Source organism: Mytilus edulis, chromosome 12 (assembly GCF_963676685.1).
Source record: "Mytilus edulis chromosome 12, xbMytEdul2.2, whole genome shotgun sequence".
NCBI lineage: Eukaryota > Metazoa > Mollusca > Bivalvia > Mytilida > Mytilidae > Mytilus > Mytilus edulis.
Window position 1 is genome coordinate 45965729 of NC_092355.1, and position 21985 is coordinate 45987713.

Consider the following 21985-nt stretch of genomic DNA (forward strand, 5'->3'; position numbering starts at 1 on the left):
CCTCATCATGAGCCGAAACCGTATTGAAATCAGTGATAATTGAGTAAGGTAAAATTGTAAATAAATGCCATGGCAAACTTATTCAGTCTGTTCATTTATATTGTTCTACATTTTAATGTACTAAATTGGTGTTTACTTGACACTTCCTGTGTACAATTACTGACATTTATGGCACAAAGTTTGACCATTTTAGCATTTTTATTCGGGCGTTACTGATATGTTTTTCTTGCATGGTTTACACATTTTTAATGTTGAGTTTATTTGCTATCGATTATAAGTCTCAAAGTTTTCAACTCCCTCAGGCATTGATTTGCCTATTTTGAGTTATTTTTTCGTTGATTGCTTTACGACGTTTTCGATCCTCATACATCCTTGGATTTCAAATAATCAGATTTGAGGAATATCAAGAAAATTCTTCAGACGAATGAAATTGATAGTGTTGTTTTTTAAAAATATAATGCAATTGCTTTTTTTCAAGTTTATTCGGTCTGGACTGCAAAATTATGGCAGAAAAGAAGACGTTAACGAAGAAATCCGCCTGAGCTACACGTACGTAAAATAATCTAACTGCAAAATCCGGATATATATTCTAACATTATATAAAACATCATAGACATTATAAGCATAAAAAAAAACCTGGACGACGAAAAAACAAAAATGTATACAAAAAAAAATGAATAAAACAGTAAGCTGAGCAACAAATGATTAAATAAATGTTGAATTATACTTGACAACTTGTGACCTTTATCTAATTAACAACAAAATACTACTATACTTAGAAAGAAAAAAACGTATACCTTACACGTCAAAGAGAGAGAGAGCTAATTAGATTCGAATATCTTAAATTATTTTACATACTAATTTGAAAGATTTGCCCAACAGCGTCTCCTATCTGAATTCGATAATATCGAATGAAGTGTGTAGAGGGTAATCGTTCATAGATGAATAACATGTGTTTTAAACCCTTAAATTTAAAACAATCGAATGTTTTGTTAAATGTTGAATTGTATATTTCCCTCGAATTTGACATAATCTGTTATATCAGTCTCCAACCTTACAATTGGCAGCAATGTAACAAAGTTGCCTGTATGTGGGATATACATTTCCAAAAGTATTCTGTATTCAACAGCTTCCACTACTACTTAGACTTTTAAAAAAATGACACCAGTGTCTCACAGAACGTTGACGCACCAGGGTTATGTCAAGAACGTCTCGTGATTTTCTTGAAAGTTTATCGGAAGATACCAAGATTTTGTTGATAAATAATCAGTGTCAACTTCACAAATACTATATGATGGTCTTGAAGAATAGATTCTAGGTCGTTGTTTATTATCCTAATAACGTGTTATTGTGCTCTTTTTATTTTTTTTTGTATGTTTTCAATCTTTACTGTGTAATTTTGGTATTATCCCTTTGATTTGGCTCGGTAATTGCACAGCCCGCCATTGTTATTGTGCTATGGTCATTTTTTGTATTCTTGTCTTTCATTTTTGCTATGTGCTTTGTCTATATAGCGTATATTCCATTTTGTTTTTATTTGTGTGATAAAGATGTTTAGTTTTATAATGATTAAGATAACAACACAATGCTGACTGTTTTACCTATTACATTTGGTTGTTTTGCTCACACATTGTTTTCAATATAATGGAGTTAAATGCATCTATTATACAACTGATAAATTTACCTAGCTATAAAACCCGGATTCATTTACCATTTTCTACATGTATATAAAGTAAGGCATGTACCTAGTCAGGAATGTGACAGTTGTTTTCCATTCATTTGATGTGTTTAAGGTTTTTTTTAAAATACGTCATCCATCATATAATCAATTTCAGTTAATTACCAAACAGAATTTTTACATACATATAACAATATGTTACTTTATATTTATAAATTCATAGGATATTCTCGAAACCCACTGAGATAATGCTAAACTCCACTGGATAATATTATTTGATGTTATAAGATGCAAATTACTAAAAACGTTCTAGTATAGAGCGTTAAAACTGGTCTTGAATAAATCCCTTGTTAATCCCTTGTTATTCCGCACATTTGTTTATTTGCATGACACAGTATCTTTAGCATTTGATGATGTATTTAACAATAAATTTTCTCATCTGAACGTCGTATTCTTGTTAATTGTTATCACATTATGACAAACAGTGTTATTTTTTAATTTTGACATGACATAAGACGTCATACTGGCAAGGGCAACAGAAAAGATCAACGAGTCCATTTTTTATAGTACAAAGATAGCGGTAACTGCTCGTTGTTTAATTAATATTTTGTTTTCGAATTAAGGATAATGGTTGCTTTATTTGTATACCCTTTTCCATTGGGGTAATATCGTATCAGATAATCAAAAGCAACACATAACTATTTAAAAAAAATTAGTTGGAACAGTCGAATCATAGACTTCTACATTACAATATTGTCAAGTCAAATGAATATAATAATTTTTGTATGAATGAATGAAATAAAATAGCTTTTGGGAAAATGTTTTACAGTACTCAGTGCCAGGCCATGTTCATCGTAAAACTATGCAGTCTTAACTCTGAAAATATCATTTTGAATTATTGTATACTAGGATAAACATTTTTATATTTTAATTGAGTCAGAACTTAAACATATTTCTTTACAATTTTCTTTGTCTTAAAAATCAGATTTAGATTTTAAAGATTGACTTGAGTAATAAGATCTTAAAAAATAGAACTTTCTATGTTTTCATATTTTTCTTTTTATTCCTTTCATCGTGTCTTTGTTGCCTTTATTTCCACACATACACAAATGTTTACCTAATAATGTTACACTAAATCTGACTCATTTATATGTTAAATTTCAGAGGTTGGGTTTTCGAAAAAGATGCAATTTCAAGAAGAATTTCTAAAAGGATTGGGATGATCACTAAGTTGGATACTACGGAAAGAAATGTTTTGAGTAGTTCTGAATCCTACCAGGTTTGCATTTTTGTATTTTCTCAAAATGTGAATGCTTATTTTTTTTTTAAACTTTTAAATAATATAATTACGATTATCATAGTTTTAATTCTAATTATGAAGAAGAAGGTGTAGGGTAAGTGACAACACGACAGGAAACTAACGACATAAGACTACACGTCAATTAATGGTCATTAGAAAATTATATTACGAGAAGATAAATCAAGACCACTCTTCAATGCATGCTACGTTTGAACTTTTCCTGAAATTGTTTAATTAATTAAATGTTTAATCGGATTGAAAAATATTATAGATCAATCTTTGGTTTAACATATAATTGTTCTTTATCAACTGTCCTGTATATTTATTTTCTGAGACTATCTACTTAACATAAGAGTGATTTGTTTTCTAGTATTCTCGTAGATTTTACATCACTTCGAAGAAGCAGGAGTTGCAACATTGACAGCAGAGCAAATTAAATGGGCTCGTAGTGGATCATAAAACATTTAAAAGTGATATCCTTAAATACTAGTTTAGCTCTTTTAGAAGGTCACGTGTTATACACTTGACATTTCATAAACTAGAAAATTAAGACAAGTAAAAGTGAAAAAAAACCAGTTAAAGTGATATTGATAAAGGCTTTCTCTGTTTTGTACAGGAACTACTTTTTGAATTATTTGATTATATAAATCTTGTTGCTGATTCTTTTATTTTATCCTGCATTTTTGTTTAGTTTTCATGTTTTGGCTTTGATGATGGAGGATCTATAGGTATTCGAACCAATAAATAATAATTTTAAAGAAATCGACTGATTTGCAGCAATTATTAACACTTTAAAAATCAAGTTACTTTTTATATCCAAACGGAACTTATCCCAATGTAAACATTAAATGTGAATAAGATCGAGAAAACCGCAGACACATATACAGAAAATGGAGACGACCTTTTCTTAAAATTGTATAAAAGATTAGGAAACCTTTTAACGGATAATCTTGATATAAATATTGATCATTAATTTTCAAACCTGCACAGACATACTTTTGAATGGTTATATTCATAAAAAGACAATATTCTGTATTGAATGTTTACATGACAAGAGCAAATTGCTGTACTCGAAAACTTAGATGTGAAGAATGGGTATTATAACGTGACATTGCGGAATACTCTAGAAATACTCTCTGAAAATTGATTTTTTTATGTACATTATTTTTTCCATATCTGAACAGAAAACATCGGGTTTGTGCATGTATATTTCTAATAACACATTATAACAAATAATTTCTTTAAAATCTATGATTAATGTTGTTTAGAAATACGTTTGATCAGTAAAGATACCTCCGGGACTGTTTAATTATTGATTTTCTAAACTCCGAAACTCATTCGATTTAAAGTTTGGCTAAAATAAATTCAGAAGTGTCTAAAGAAAAGTTTTTTTTAAGTAACACCGTGTAGAACGCCACATGCGGGGTGTCGGCTATGTTTGACATGGGGTGGCAATTTTGAAGCGACGAAAAAGTAAGAAGGTAAGTTCAAGCACCAAAATTTCTTATTTCTAGAACTCTCAGTACCATATAATGTATTGCACGGAAGGAACCGCAACATAATCTATTTCCTGAAAGCAGAAGCAGTCGTTTTCAGTGCTCAGTTTTCTCAAACACCTCGCCCTAGTTTTCCGTGTTGCAGATTTTGAGGCTTTATATGCAAATTTCGGTATAAAAAACTACTTTACACAGCCACCCCCCCCCCCCCCCCCCCCCGTATCATTTATATAGAATTGTATTCCTCTCATTGACTTTTACCAAATACCAGTTTCTTAGTTAAAATTAATTGGTTATAAAACTGTTATTCATTAAAATATAAAGTGTCGCTCGGGGTGTCAGATTTTGCGTCGCAAGGGGTAGAGGCTTGTCATAAAAAAATACATATTTGCTAGTAAATTAGTCTTCATATGATACATTTTATTTCAAACACATCTACCTTACCATGACAAAACAAGGATTTTTCATTTTGCCTGTTTTTGGTCTTATAAAATATATGTTTTTGATTTCATTCACATCTACTTTACAATGACAAAATAAGGGTTTTTCATTTTGCCTGTTTTTGGTCTTATAAAACATGTGCTTTTGATTTCATTCATAGTAAAACAAAATGGCTTAAAATATTTAGTTTTCAAGCTGGTAAACGATTTCTTTTCCTTTTCAGTCACTATCATGGTAAAAAAAAGTCAAGGCTATGGCTCAATAAACCAAAACATCACAAAATAGTCCTCAATATAAGATATGCCTGAAGCCTCCACCAGCCAAAATGCATCATAGTTCATCACCAGGTTCATCTAAAAAGCACTCGTGCACGCCGCAAAAATCCATTACTCCTAAAAGAATTAGAACACTCTATCCAATGAAACACTCACCGGCATCTTTTTCAGCGAATGACAACACAACTTCAAGTAATCCTGAAGACGATGATACTACAATTGTCAATGAGAAATCAACGACTTGTACACAATATACAACGGAACAGGTTTACAAAAAAAAAATGATTCAAGACAGTTATTTCGTTCGTAATCGCCCAGCTAGAACTATCCGTTTTCTGTTACACATCTATCATATCATATATACTTTGAAGGTCTACTCTGACTATATACATATCTCTAAACGAACCTGAATTGAATAAAATTTGAAGAATTTGATTTAACCTGTGTTTTTCTAGGTTGAATTTCTGTTACATTTATGTTCCTATTTGTGTAGGAGTGTTTGAATTAAGAAGTATCAGATAGAGATCGATTTATAAGAAAATGTATTCTTTTTTTATGACAAACCCCTTGCGACGCAAAATCTGACACCCCGGGCGACACTTTATATTTTGATGAATAACAGTTTTAAAACCAATTAATTTTAACTAAGAAACTGGTATTTGGTATAAGTCAATGAGAGGAATACAATTCTATATAAATGATACGGAGGGTAGCTGTGTAAAATAGTTTTTTATACCGAAATTTGCATATAAAGCCTCAAAATCTGCAACACGGAAAACTAGGGCGAGGTGTTTGAGAAAAGTGAGCACTGAAAACGACTGCTTCTGCTTTCAGGAAATAGATTATGTTGCGGTTCCTTCCGTGCAATACATTATATGGTACTGAGAGTTCTAGAAATAAGAAATTTTGATGCTTGAACTTACCTTCTTACTTTTTCGTCGCTTCAAAATTGCCACCCCATGTCAAACATAGCCGACACCCCGCAAGTGGCGTTCTACACGGTGAGTAAGCAAACTAGATGAAACATTATGAAAAATTGCCCTTCGGGGATCAATTTACAATTTTGGTTTATATTAAATTAATATATTAAACTCGTTTGTATATTTTACTTTGTACACATTTTTTGCTGTCTATAGTTTTTAAAACATCAATTCAGGGATAAAAACCTGAAAATAAGATACCCGATTTGGCTGATAATTTCAGAGCATGTAGACTCTGGCCTAATAAATAATTTAACCTCTTTTCTTATTTACTGTGAATGCTTTAGTTATTGAGAAATAAATGAAAAACTGCATTTTACCCTATGTTCTTTTTTAAAGTCATAAAACATGATAAGCAGATTGTGTAAAAAGTCCATAAAGAGCATTATTTTCTTAGGGGTGAATTTTGGTCATATAAACCTAATTGTAGATCTGACTTTGCTGAATATTTCTGCTGTTTACAGTTAATCTGAACATTATCTCTTCGTGGATATGATAAATTTAAAGCCTATCTGTGCTGATTAAGAAATTAAAGATGACTACTTTTATAAAAGTTTTTTTGATACAAAAATGTTTTACACAATTTTAAGAAAATATCGTCTCGATACATGTATTTGCGATCTTCTAGATATATATTTACAGCCAATGTTTACCTCGAGATAAGGTCCGTTTTAATTGCCTTTGTAACTTAATATTCGATTTCTTTTGAATGTCCCCTGTTTTTTCTCTGATCTAGCTACTAGTATATTGATATAAAGACGAATTATACATAAAATATTTTGCAACCTGTGTATGTGTATACCATCTTTTCTGCAAGTTTATAGTTTTCTGTTTGGTATTAAATTAATAATTAAGATCCATCTTGTAACATCTGTGATCAGTTTATTTGGCAATCGCAGGGTTTAAGAACATTTGTTGTTCGACCAGTTAGTCAAATGCGTATTGTTAAAATATACTTTTTAACTTTTTTCGTATTTTGAAAAATGTTGTTTGTGCTGTATTAAAAAGTAAAATCACAAAAATACTGAACTTAGAGGAAGATCAATTGGGAAAGTCCATAATCACATGGCAAAATCAAATAACAAAACGCATCAAAAACGAATGGACAAGAACTGTCATATTCCTGACTTGGTACAGGCATTTTCAAATGTAGAAAATGGTGGATTAAACCTGGTTCTATAGCGCTAACCCTCTCACTTTAATGACAGTCTCTTCAATTTCCGATATTTTTACATTGATGCGTTGAATAAACAGACACAATAAATAAAATAGTCAAAATATGGGTACATCAGTCATCATCGTATAACAATTTTAAAAGGAAAAATTTAACAGAACACAAAAACATCTACTATCTACGAACACATTTATTGATTTGAGTGTCTGACGTCAGAAAATTTTATACGTCACATAAATTTGTCGTTCAATATGCGTACAAACAATTTTAAAATTTTAATGGGAATGTTAGCATACAGGGTTAAAAAATCAAAAGTATGTCAGAATAAATTTAAGAAATAGACCGAGATTTAAACTAGTCCAAAAGTTATATATAGAATTTATAAGAATCCAAAAATAGTTAATACCACTACGCGATTGAATGGTTTTGACGTTTGTGGTTCAACGTTATTGTAATTCATAATAGAAATATATCATAATGACATATAATAGAACAATATCATATTGACAGGATCTTTTAAAGTACAGAGTCACGTTATAAGAACAAAAGAAATACAAAAAGTCGCAAATACAAAACAAACCACAAAAAAATGAAAGCCAATACAAACACATTGACGAGATGTATAAGTACCGAGCCACGTGAAACGGATATCACACGAAACCATTCAACAGTAAAAGTAATATTAATAATAGAACAAAGACAAATGAAAGAACTATAAAACACGTTGTTAAGATGATAAACAACATCAGTACGCAGAATCTATACATCAAGACCATCGTGTATTATTTGAGAAGTTGATACGGAATATTTATCAACAAGGTACCTTCCGATGAACTTAAGAGTCCTCTGTCAAGAAATTTGTTTGCAAGCGCGCGTATAAAATTGCTGTTTTTATCCAACACAAGGTTTGAACGTTGTTTTCAAATTAGACCTGTTAATATTTTTTCGTTTGGGCTTGCATTATATTTGCATTAGGGTTTATATGTTCCGTTCATCCTATTTCGACTCCTCAATGCTCAAGAGTCTATCCTAAATTGAGGTAAATGACTTGACCTTTAAAATACCGTTTTGATTCCTGACATCAATGAAGAGACATTAATTGACGAAATCCGGATATGGTGTTCAAAAATCTGTGCACCTCTTGTCTGCGGTAAATCACTTTTTTCGCAAGTTCATTGTTTTTTTGTCGAGCCTGCAACTTTAGTTGCAGAAAGCTCGACATAGGGATAGTGATCCGGTGGCGGCGGCGTTAGCTCACTTCTTAAAAGCTTTATATTTTAGAAGGTAGAAGACCTGGATGCTTCATACTTTGTATATGGATGCTTCATGTTACGAAGTTTCCATCAGTCACATGTCCAATGTCCTTGACCTCATCTTCATAGTTCAGTGACTACTTGAAAAAAGTTAAGATTGTTTGTAATGTTAAATTCTCTCTTATTATAAGTAATAGGATAACTATATTTGGTATGTGCGCACCTTGCAAGGTCCTCATGCCCGTCAGACAGTTTTCACTTGACCTCTACCTGATTTCATGGATCAGTGAACAAGGTTAAGTTTTGGTGGTCAAGTCCATATCTCAGATACTATAAGCAATAGGTCTAGTATATTTGGTGTATGGAACGATTCTAAGGTGTACATGTCCAACTGGCAGGTGTCATCTCACCTTGAACTCATTTACATGGTTCAGTGGTTATAGTTAAGTTTTTGTGTTATTGTCTGCTTTTGTTATACTGTATGCAATAAGTCTACTATATTTGGTGTATGGAATGATTGTAAGGTGTACATGCCAAGCTGGCAGGTGTCATCTGACCTTGACCTCATTTTCATGGTTCAGTGGTCAAAGTTAAGTTTTTGAGTTTTGGTCTTTTTTTCTAATACTATATGCAATATGTCAACTATATTTGGTGTATGGAAATATTTTATGATCTATATGTCAGTCGCGCAGGTTTTATCTGACCTTGACCTCATTTTCACGGTTCGTTGCTCAGTGTTAAGTGTTTGTGTTTTGGTCTGTTTTTCTTAAACTATAAGCAATAGTTCAACTTTATGTGTTGTATGGAAGAATTGTTAGCTGTACATGCCTGTCTGGCTTGGTTCATCTGACCTTGATCTCGTTTTCATGGTTCATTGGTCAACGTATAGTTTTCTTGGTTAATGTTTAGTTAATGTGACAGTTGTAATAAAGCTTTATATTTAGGACTATTAACATAATATCAATGATTATTGAAGAAGGCGAGACATTTCAGCGTGTGCACTCTTGTGTTTGGTATTTTATTAATAATTAAGATCCAACTTGTGACATTTGTGATCCTTTTATTTGGCAAATCGCAAATATACCTTTACATGTTTGGTCTTTTGGTATGTTTTATCTCAATTCAAGGAGAGATAACTGTAACAGTAGCAAGTACATTTCCTCAGAATATTAAACATAATTTAGTCAGGAGGAACCGTCACTTATACGTCTACCTAAGATATGTGAGAAAATGACACATTCACTTCACGAAACAACTTTTTAGTCTCCAAAAAAGAAAAAAATGTTGCCAAGCAAAAAGCGTATGTCGTTAATATTGCTTTTGGCATTTCGCATTAAAGCATTTATGAAAAAAATGATCGTAACGACTACATTCGATAAAATTACATCCAGATTTATCAAAGGCAAAACTTTCTTGTTGGTAAAATTGTTTTGTGGTTTTGCATAACAAGAGGAGAAATCATAAGGAGTCCAAAATACTTTCAGTGAGCATGACACACTTAACATTATTTATTTAGTACGCAATATCGTAAAACGAGTTCTTTAATGGTTGTAAAAGTAAAATTCAGATTCAGTTGAACCTAAATATATGTAGTTTAATATTTGAATGATCTCCAGTTGTTTTGAACACATTTTGTGTTTTCTTTTTCTCTGAATTAGGTAGGTGTAAATTGCCGGTATCTATCTGTATAAGTAGCTTTCGCTAAACTTATATTTCAGGTTGCAAACTATGGAATCGGTGGATACTTTAAACCTCATCTCGACAATTTAGTAAGTTAAATTCTCCCTTACTACGTTCGTCCGAATATAAAGCAATTATATTCTATGGCCTTAACAAAGAACAAACGACATAGTGTAGGTGTGCTCCTCGCTATAACCTTTAATTCTATATATTACATGTATGCATCAAATACAAACATAACACTAATATCATAATTACAATTACAAATTCACATTAAATCATCCGTGAATACACGTGTCTCTTCTCTAGGCTATAGCGAAAGTCGATGATCAGAAAGATGACCGCATGGGTTTTAAGTGCAAACAAATGTCACATGCCATGAATATTCATGAACGTACAACGAACTGATTTTTATTTCATATTGTGTTTAATTCATCTTTATCGTGCCATCAAGTGAAATATATTTCAGTAACTAATCGAGTGAAATAATTCGCTTATCTTCACTAGTGTGTACATTGACACTTTTTCACATGAATATTTTGACGCGCGTTTAAGTATACTATGTAACTTACAAATACATGAATACGCCGTTCTATCACATTATCTATTGTTCCAAAGTTTTTCATTTGAAGATATATCGCCATTGTTCTTTTGCTTTTCGAGACAACTACAAGGAAATGTATCCACAGTTCAACTGCCCGAACTATCACACATCTCTTTCTTATGTCTCATTTTGTGTCTCTGGGTGTGGGATTTTCTTGCTGTGTTGAATCCCATTGGTGGCTTTTGGTTGTTTTCTGCTGTTTGGTCGGGTTGTTGAATGGCACATTCCCAACTTCCATTCTTAATTTCATTCTACATTGAAAAGTCCCAAATATTGCAATCTAGTCCTTTATGCCTTTGACTAAATTTATTTTAACAATGTTGGATACTATTGTGACGCAAAGGTTTAATTGTTATACTTTAATAAGTAATTTATTTTTAGATGTAACGTGTCTTCTGATTGGCTGACAGTGGTTTATTTTTCATATCATTGACATAATTTTGTCATGTGACCGTGGCGTCATTAACGTTTTTATTTTATTTACGCCGGTTCAAAATGGAATTTAGAATTATAAGGAATGACTGTAATATTGTTTCTGACTATTCGAAATAACAATATGGTGCACACAAAAAAAAAAAACACACACTACGCGGGTTATTCAGTGTGCACTACATTTTTGATGTTATTTCTTCATAGGCAGAAAAATATTACAGTCATTCCTTAAATAAAAAAACAAATTGTCATTTCCATCATTATTGATTTCAGCATAATCCTATATGGCGGCAGCCAGTACAGTCTGATGCTAAATTCGTTAAAGGATCTGGAGATAGAATCGCTACATGGATGTTCTATGTAAAGTATATATATTCACAATCCATTTGCAAAACAACTGCTTAGCTAAAGTTGTTGATTCCATCTGCTGGCTCAGTATAAATGTATTGTGAATTTCATTGGCTATAATATTAACAATCTGCTTAAATAGAACAAAAATACCCAAACAAAACAGAACATACAAACTGCAGTAGATTGAAGGGAAAAGGCATTTACTAGGCACTTGGAAATAAGGAATTTTATATAGGAATTTATTTCATTATCACTAAATAACGTCACACAGGTTCCCGTAAAATTTACTGGAACCTGTGTGATGTCGTCCAGTAATGGCGGACAAATAGCGATAAGATGTATTTACACCAAATTCCGAAGCAAGGTTGTCGGCTCTCCGGATATTCCTGAAGTCCTGCGTTTAACATTAGTTATGGTATTGTAACAGTGGCTATAGTAAGTAAATAGGTAAAAGTATTAACGATTTTAGCCTGCATTTATATCCGGAGGATAAGTTCAGAATAAACAGCAACAATTTTAAGCACTTGAAGACTGTTAATATATCTTTAAAATAAAACTGATAAAACGTTTAAATTGAATTTGCCTTTGAAATAATTAGCAGTTCTCTGAATTTCTTTTCTGGTAGATATTGATAATAAATTTCCGAAATATTAACCTGGGGGAAATGCAATTAAAGTTTGAATAAGTCTTGTAGTAGATTTTTTCGTTTCCACTTTCGACTTTTTTTTTTCTTTTCTTATTAATAATACATTTAACACTAAATTTAATAAAATGCAAACTTGAAGAAAAGAAAAGTAAAAGAAAAGGTAATTGAAATTATAAAATAAATCGAATCGTATATTTTTTAGCGTCTATCCATTTCTTTATCCTGTTTTGGGTCTTTGTGTGTAAACCCCATAAATTGTTGTCCCTTTGAACGCTGTCGATTACAATAGGAACTAACACTGTCTATATCGTGACGTCACAGTACAAAATAGTCCGCATAAACGATCAAGTTTGATTGATTGCCGAGTTTATGAGCTTCGGTCTTTGCTTGGTAGTTAGTATTTACACCAGTGAAAATTTATTCTTCGTCAAGTCTAGTCATGTGTCACCTACACAGATAGGTCAGTAAAAAAAGATTAAATATAAAATTGTCTTTAAATAGTGGGAGATATTATGAACATAATTGTGCAAATCGTGATACAAGCATGAAATTTGGTATAAAGGTTGACTAAATGATACTAAAAAAAAATCCGCTGCTGGCCAGAAAAAAAATCATTTTTTCAAGATGGCCACCACACATTTCGGAAATGGCGTCATTACAAATTGACAATAATTCGTTAATCCTTTAAAAGGTGTGTTATATGTAAAATCCAATGTTAGATTTAATAAAAAGTAAATGACAGTTTCTAAATTACGACTAGACAATACATTAATGAAACTAAAGGTGACTTCCGGTTTCAAAATTCCGGCAAAAAAGTCAAAAAATTTCAATTTTTATACTTTCAAGCAACTTCACAAGGGATGTATAATCCAATGTAAGTTGTGATAAAACGTTAAAAAAAGTTCCTAAGTACGACGAAACAACACATAAATGAAGAAAAATAGTGACTTCCGGTTCCAAATTGGCGGCAAATACGTAGAAAATATTTTTATAATTTCCATCAACTTAACAAGTGTTAACACTCTTTGTTAAGTTTAAATGCCTAGTTTGGTTAGAAAGACAGGTTGCTTATTTTATAATTATCTGATAGTTGCCTATACAACAACCCGTACAAGGAAGGCCAGAACGGTAGAATCTACACTTACCAACACAGCTCGGTTTTCGGCTCCGCATTTCAAAATTTTCTGACACGAGGATGCAACGGCAATCAAAGAAGTCCATTTTGGTTTCCAACTGTCATAGATTCTTTCTTTCATCCAACCAGTGTTCATGACTTGGAACACGTACCTGTGGAATACATAAATCAGGATGAGCCCAAGCAACTCCTCCTTGATATACTTCTCTTTTGATGTGCTCTGGAAAAGAACCTCTTGTAGGCGGAATTGCATCACAACGCCGCTGATTCCTGGCAAACAATTCACATCGTGCCTCGCTCTACACTTAAGCCTAAAAAACATCCTTTACATCTGGAAAACCTTCCATTGTTAGCCAAGCTGACGATTTGCCTTTCTTATGACAATTCGACAAAGTTCCACATCCACTAAATGCATGGACGAAAGGAAAAGAAGCAACACAAGGACCAAACGCATTTGATATGTCGCGTGCAGGAAGCCATCAAAAGTCGTTATTCCTTCCATAACCTATCCGCAATTTGTTCTACCTAATTTTGCGATTGCTGCAATTCTTGATACTATTACATCTGTGTCAGTACTACCTAAAATTACATTTTACAACACTTTTCATAATTATGCCGAACATGGACAAACATTCGTGTATCTGCTTCTTTATGATTACAAGGGGATAGATAGCAAGTATCTTTATTGAAATTGCAAAGAATATTTTCTCCATGAGTAACATACACATTTGTATTAGTCTCTTAAGAAGCAATTTTGTCAGCAAAAACTTGAACAACTTCGTTTTGTTGTCATCTTCACAGAGAAAACTACTCCATACCCTTGGTGTTCTACCAGAACCAACACCTTTCCATCTGGCACAAGAACCTTGCCTTTGTTTTGTCGCAGCCTTTAAATTATTCATTTAGTAAACATCAAATACAATGTCTAATTTTGAATACTTATCGATGCAAGATTTTACATAAGGCAGTATGACATCATTTGCGTAATCATCAAATATGTTTGCCCAACTTTGTGACCTGGAATTAACCATTGCTGCCCCACCAACGATAAATGCGTCCAAATTTGGATCAGCAAATCGCAGAATGTTTCAAGTAAACCTATTTGCAGCGATTTAATACCACTATTGCAAGTGACATCCTGAGACAAAGACGGAGGATCAGTTTGGTTTCTATGGATAAAGAAATATTCCAAGTAAAACTGTCTACTGTGACAAGAAATGAAACGTCTAGAAAAGATATCGCAATCACTTTTAATGTTCTCTAGCTTTGTTTTTGACAAAGACGTTTCAGTTTCATTTTGCGGCCAAAATAGGAAGTTGTTCTTTTTTATTTGGTTATAAAAAGCAGGTTTTCCTTCGTTTTGCATTTGCTTCAAAAGATCTTCGTATTGTTTGGACCAATATCTTGGAGTTTATTTACATATCTTACCTGTTTTCAAATCAACAATTTTCAAAATTAAGTATTTTTTTACAAATCTGACGACTCTTTTAGAAATAAATTTCCAGACTCGTTCATACTTGCAAAGCCTTTAAAGCTGTTTAAAGAAATCTTTTTGTGTTTTCGTAGAGTCTTTATTATGTATTTCGTCTGTTTTAGAATGACCCAAACCACTAGATCTTTCAAATCAATCTTCTAGTATACTGACTCCTGGTCCAGCTACCATCCATTTGTCTAAATGGGATCTTCGGTTAATCCTATGGCACCAATATCGCCCTTCACATTTGCATTATTCTGTTTTTGTGCCTGATCAATTGTGTTACACGGAAGAAATTTACTGGTCTTACGTACAGTGAAATTATCATATTCAAATTCCATTGCCACCTGTGGGTGATGTTCGGGAAGGGAAGTCATATCTCGGAGATGAGTCGGTAACGATCGAGCATAATTTACACGATCAAGACATAAAACAATACGCTATCATGCTTTATATGGACTGTCTAACTCATGAAATGAGCATAATACCAAAATCAGAAGAAGTTCTTAATTTATAATTGAACGCCAGGAATTAAACTGTGGTCGAGATGACTCTATTTCCTTACACCAGTCTTTTAAATCAATGAACATCACAGAGTCATGACATAATTATATATTCTGAGTTTAGCTTTCATAATCTGAAATTAACAATTTTTCAGCAAAATACATGCAGTTGTCTGATGCGCCTGTCTAGTCCTAGGTACATTTGAACATACATAAAAAAAATCTGCCGTTCTTGGTGTTACAATATTGGCTTCAGTAAGACAACATGTCTATCCCCTATCACGCAATATATCACCCAGAGTTTTATAACAAGTCATTTCAATGTGCAATCTACCAAACATGACGATACACTTATATTTTCCTTACAAATCAGGCCATTTCCACTGAATTTGCTTAGGCATTTTCAAAAGTTGCTGATCTGCAGTTACACTTGATGTTTCTCCAGATTAACTACATTTTCGCCTTAACCATCGAATACCTGAGAATTGACTGGTAGGGCATACAAATCGCTCTTGATGTCTATAAATAGTTTGCACATGCGCAAAAGTGTGAAACACATGTGTATCATAACCTTGAAAAATGTTATTAAACCAATTCATAATATCATTAGAAATCCAAAAACAATAAATATGTAGTAAATAGTTCAAATGTTTATGAAAGCATTTTGTTACATTTTCGCGCATGCGCAAATACTAGATATGTCAAATATTTATTTTTAATAAATATGTGATGTAAGGAAGGCAGCCACCAAACCTGGTAATTGGTTTTTACTAAAAGAAGTTCAAAGAAAAGTTTTCCAGAAAAATCAGTATTTTCAAACTAAAGACAACAGCCATTTTAGAAAATGGCCCTGGCCATCTTGAAAAAAATATTTTTTTTAATGGCCAGCAGTTATTTCTTACAAAGTATATAATAATGATGCTTTGTGGGAATTTTCATGCTTGTATCATCATTTGCACAATTCCCTCGATTTTGCTTGCTAATATCTTCCACTATAAAATACATAGTTATACTTTATAGTTACTCTAACTTTATTTGATTAATGTCTTTCTAGTTGAATGACGTTAGGGCAGGAGGCGCTACGGTTTTCCCTAGAATCAATACAAGAATACCGGTAACAAAGGTACGTCTGAACTTTTTTTTATATATAATTATTTTATTCACAACGGTTTGCAGTTTTTAAATCAACATGTTCTGTGTTCAGATTATTATACAGATGTTTTGCGCTCTTGTCTACGAACACAATAATGATCAATGACCTCTTGTATACTTACACAATAAAGACGTCAATATATAGTTTATATGAGCGTCACTGATAAGTCTTATGTAGACGAAACGCGCTTCTGGCGTATTAAATTATAATCCTGGTACCTTTGATAACTATTTAAACCACTAGGTCGATGCCAGTACTGGTGGACGTTTTTTCCCTCAGGGTATCACCAACCCAGTAGTCAACACATGGGTGTTGACATGAATATCAATAATGTGGTAATATTTATCAATTTCCTGTTTACAAAACTTTGAATTTTTCGAAAAACTAAGGATGTTCTTATCCCAGACAGAGATACCTTAGCCGTATTTGGCACAACTTTTTTTGGAATTTTGGATCCTCAATGCTCTACAACTTTGTACTTGTTTGGCCTTATAAATATTTGATATGAGCGTCACTGATGAGTCTTATGTAGACGAAACGCGCGTCTGGCCTACTAAATTATAATCCTGGTACCTTTGATAACTATTTAAACCACTGGATCGATGAGCAACAACTCGAAAACAATAATGTTTTAACAATATAATTGAATTTTATGCGACTGTCATGCAAGTCAAAGGTTAAGCTAGCTGCAAAACAAGGTTTAATTTACCATTTTCTATATATTGAAATGCCTTTACCAATTCAGGAATATCACATTTATTTCCATTCGTTTGATATGTTTGAACTTTGATTTTGCCATTTAGTAAGGTACTCTCCGTTTTTAATTTTTCTTGGGAGTTCTGTATTTTTGTTATTTTACGTTTTTACTCCGATGCATTCAAATCACAGACAGTTCCTTATGCTAGACAATATCACTTGAAAATCAGTTCCTACTGTACTATCTGTATATTCGTGTCGCTTATAGCTAGCGCAATATCTCTTGAAAGTCAGTTCCTATTGTACTACCTATACCTTTGTTTCACTCATTGCTAGCGCAATATCACTTGAAAGTCAGTTCCTACTGTACTACATGTACCTTTGTGTCCCTCATGGCTATCGCAATATCACTTGAAAGGTATTTCCTATTGTACTACCTGTACCTTTGTGTCCCTCATGGCTATCACAATATCACTTGAAATTCAGTTCCTATTGTACTACCTGTACATTTGTGTCCCTCATGGCTATCACAATATCACTTGAAAGTCAGTTCCTACTGTACTACCTGTACCTTTGTTTCCCTCATGGCTATCGCAATATCACTTGAAAGTCAGTTCCTACTGTATTACCTGTACCTTTGTGTCCCTCATGGCTATCACAATATCACTTGAAAGTCAGTTCCTACTGTACTACCTGTACCTTTGTGTCCCTCATGGCTATCACAATATCACTTGAAAGTCAGTTCCTACTGTACTACCTATACTTTTGTGTCCCTCATGGCTATCACAATATCATTTGAAAGTCAGTTCCTACTGTACAACCTGTACATTTGTGTCCCTCATGCCTATCACAATATCACTTTTAAGTCTAATTTGGTGATATCACAATCGAGGAATGAGTACAGGTTGTAAAATATGAAAAATGTCCGTGGTTATCTGCAGCATAACTATTCCATAAAGGTCATGTAAAATAAAGTTTGGAAAACATAGTATTTTGACGTCAACTACCACTAATAGAAAAATATTGGAAAATAACCAGCTTGACTCTAATTTCACTTCCGTTAGTTTGAGTGACATTTCACCGACGAAGCGTTATTTAGCAAGGTAATATGTACAAGGGTGACACATAAATGGTTTATATGAAACATACTTTGATTTTGTGATGCCTAATGATGAAGGAAAATTTTTAAGAAAACTTAAGGTGACGGTAGAATACTGATGTCTAAATCTTGAAAATCGATAAGGACGAGACAAATCATTGCATAAAAACACCAGGTGATCCATACGAATACCAAAAGAAGCACGAATGGGTTTGTTGATAGAGTGTTTCTGGGAAATATTAAAAATAATAGTCGTAGAATGTCATTAGTCTACTTTTGTTCGTAAGACAAATTATATATTGAAAATATGTTGACAAGTGAGATAGCATATGTTTAAAGATCCAACATGGTAACGAAGAGACACCTTGTAGTGTATCAAGTTACAAATCAAGGTTAATGGCATCTCCGTCCAGACATGATCGAAAGACCAAAGAATCAAAATAGTTTTGCTTCAGAAAAGTAAAAGATCAGATCAATACCAGCATTTTTAAAAATTCATTTCTTTAGGGATCTGCTGCTTTTTGGTATAATATTCTTCCAAATGGAGAGGTAGATGAACGTGTTCTTCATGGAGGCTGTCCTGTGTTGTTAGGATCAAAATGGAGTAAGCTTATGTATGCGTATATTTAATGAAACGTCTGATGTTAACAACTTAAGGTCAACGTGAAGTTACATGTATTACACTTACGGTCAAGGAACAGTAAAGGGGCTATATCATAGATTTTGGCTAAAATTTTGCATACAAATTGTCTCGTTGAACTATAATTGGAAGTGGATGAACAAAATGCATTTATATCTTTCATTATTTGAAATATTGCTGATTTTATTCCTTCTAATACAGCAATTAAAAACTATCTAATATATATAAATAAAAGTTTATCAAACTTAACAAACATACTAGTAAGAGAAAAGATAATGATAAATGAAAAATAAAACAAAAATATGAAATACGTCCGTATCAAAATTATCATCTGAACGACCAAGTTCTGACTCATGTGTTTGATGTTTTAAAAAGACTACTGTTACAAAAAACAATCAGTGAATGCACAGCAAATGAAACACAAAAAAAGGCAGCGCTTTTCTGCTGTTCTTCATCAAAAGGTCACAAAGAGGTCTTAAATATGGAGTAAACACTCATCTCACCGATTTGTGCATACTGACGCTCACGCCATAACTGTGAATTTTATAACAACAGTCCAGGCGATTATTGTTATTCGTAATATCATTCCTCAAACTTGTAATATTACAACAAATAGTAACATTACAGCTTTGTGTAATATAAGGCCTATATTACAAAAAAGGCGTAATAATTAATATTACGAATATCTGTAATATAGTTTTTCTATATTACGAACATTTGTAACAGAGGGACGAAAGATACCAAAGGGACAGTCAAACTCATAAATCTAAAACAACCTGACAACGCCATGGCTAAAAATGAAAAGGACAAACAAACAACAGCACACACGACACAACATAGAAAACTAAAGAATAAACAACACGAACCCCACCAAAAAACTAGGGGTGATCTCAGGTGCTCCGGAAGGGTAAGCAGATCCTGCTCTACATGTGGCACCCGTCGTGTTGCTTATGTGATAACAAATCCGGTAAATAGTCTAATTCGGTAGGTCACATTCATGAAAGGGAAGGGGATTGTAGTTACGACGTAAGGAACATATCCGATATCATTTGTGAAACGGTTATTCTATAACGGTCAACCAACTCGTGATGGCGTCCGTAAAATTTACGAAGGGATGATTTCAACTTCACCATTAGGAACTCTTGGTTTAATAGCTTCCCTGTGAGCAGCAACCCTCTATCAAGAAAATCATGATAGGAAATGCAAGCACGGGAATATCGTATCAGTTTGGGAGATATATACCCCGTATGTAGGTGCTGCTGGAATGTTTCTACTTAGAAATGGAAAGTTCACAATTGGAAAGCTGAAATCATCTCTTTTGTCGTATAGTTTTGTTTTCAACCGACCCTCATTGTCGAAAGGGAAGGGGATTGTAGTTACGACGTAAGGAACATATCCGATATCATTTGTGAAATATACGATTAAACGGCTGTTTCGTAAATTTCGAACATAGCCATGAAATTACATTAAAAAATCAATATACATTTACGCGTAGAAATGCAATACAAACGACGGAGCACATCGTGATATATATTAGACTTGGCAGTAAATAAAGTTTATTAAGGGATAATACTCAAGTAGATCTACTTAGATGTAACACCACCCGGTCAAAAAAAAAAATACATCTTAAAAAGTAGTACTTGCTCAAAACAAAACTATAGAGAATATACAGGGTTAATCTAGGTATCAATTAAAAGGTGAATGACTGGTGACCCTTGAAGAATCCTTTTTTAATAATAAATTTAGATAATGAAACAATTTAATGAAAAGTGAAGTATAAAAATGTTGGTATATATTGCATTTGAAGCACTCGGTTTAATCAAAATTCCGATAACTAGTAAACAACGGCAATTAGGCACCGCCCCATAAATGTCAGAAATAAAACACAATAAACATATAAAGATGTTGGACCTACAATTAGTGTTGCGTGTCTTATCAAAATTAAAATTTCTTGTAATAATCAGTTTAATTTTTCAAATGCAATTCTATTTTCAGTTTGTACCAAGTGGATTCGCGAAGAAGGGCAAATGTTTAGACGTCCATGCAAACTTCATTTCAATGCAACAGTACATTAGAAGACTATTTTTTAAACTTTCATTTAACGACTTTTTATCCTAATTAGTTTTACAATCTACGGTTATTAAAAAATATAGAATAAAGAAATACAAATCATGTTCTATAAACTTTGAGATCTATTTATATAATAAAAGAGAAATATCAGGCCAAAATTGACTAAAAATGCAATGACAAAAAAAAACCACCCAGAAAACAACCAGAAAGACAAACAGCATAAGATTGAACGATAAAGACTGCAACGTGAAACCCATCAAAAACCGTGTTGAATTATGGAAGGGTAAGCAGATCCTGCTCCATACAAGGAACTCGTCGTGTTTTAGATGTAAGTCAAGATATGAGACAGAATTAACTGTAGATGTTGTACTCTTTATCTCAAGTTCAATGGGATAGACGCATTCAATATAGTCACCAAATGTTGGAATTATTTAGTGAGAGAATATCGTTTATATAGCGGAATAAAGTGAAGTTAAAGAATACTATTAAATTCCTTTTTTTTGTCGCTTCAACTTAAAGTTCGTATGTGAAGTCAGCTCCAGAAAAATACTTTAACAAGATTGGAAGATAGGAATCACAGTTGGTTCCCATTGGAATGCCGATTGTTTATCGCAATTCACATATTCTCTAAACATAACAAATATGTTTGTCAATCAATTAATCTGAACCAGAGAAATATTCTAAAAAATCAAAATCACAAAAATACCGAACTCAAAATGGAAAGTCCCTTAACAAAAAGCTCAAACACACCAAACAAATTGATAAATGTCATATTCCTGACTTGGTACCAACAGGCATTTTCTTGTACTTGTATCAACATTTGCCATTCTTTTTAGTGAAACAACACTGGAATAACTCTTTCATGTAGCAGCTGAAAACCTAGCAATATAACGTTGTTTGAGCTT

General features: G+C 32.8%; 1 protein-coding gene across 2 annotated transcripts in view; it reads left to right on the forward strand.

Moving 5' to 3' along the window:
- The window catches only part of LOC139498619 (prolyl 4-hydroxylase subunit alpha-1-like), a 43516-nt gene extending 22333 nt beyond the window's left edge, over nucleotides 1-21183 (forward strand). The window contains exons 7-13 of one of the 2 annotated variants that reach the window (XR_011657977.1): nucleotides 479-549; nucleotides 2843-2957; nucleotides 10316-10366; nucleotides 11587-11678; nucleotides 16477-16545; nucleotides 18878-18974; nucleotides 21006-21183. Coding sequence is in view for 1 of the 2 variants with exons in the window: in XM_071287096.1 (XP_071143197.1) it covers nucleotides 479-549; nucleotides 2843-2957; nucleotides 10316-10366; nucleotides 11587-11673; nucleotides 16477-16545; nucleotides 18878-18974; nucleotides 21006-21085 (570 nt within the window). In the remaining variant the exon portion in view is untranslated. The remainder of the gene's footprint in view (nucleotides 1-478; nucleotides 550-2842; nucleotides 2958-10315; nucleotides 10367-11586; nucleotides 11679-16476; nucleotides 16546-18877; nucleotides 18975-21005) is intronic. The other variant, XM_071287096.1, reaches the window with a different exon arrangement.
- Nucleotides 21184-21985: the final 802 nt, after the last annotated feature.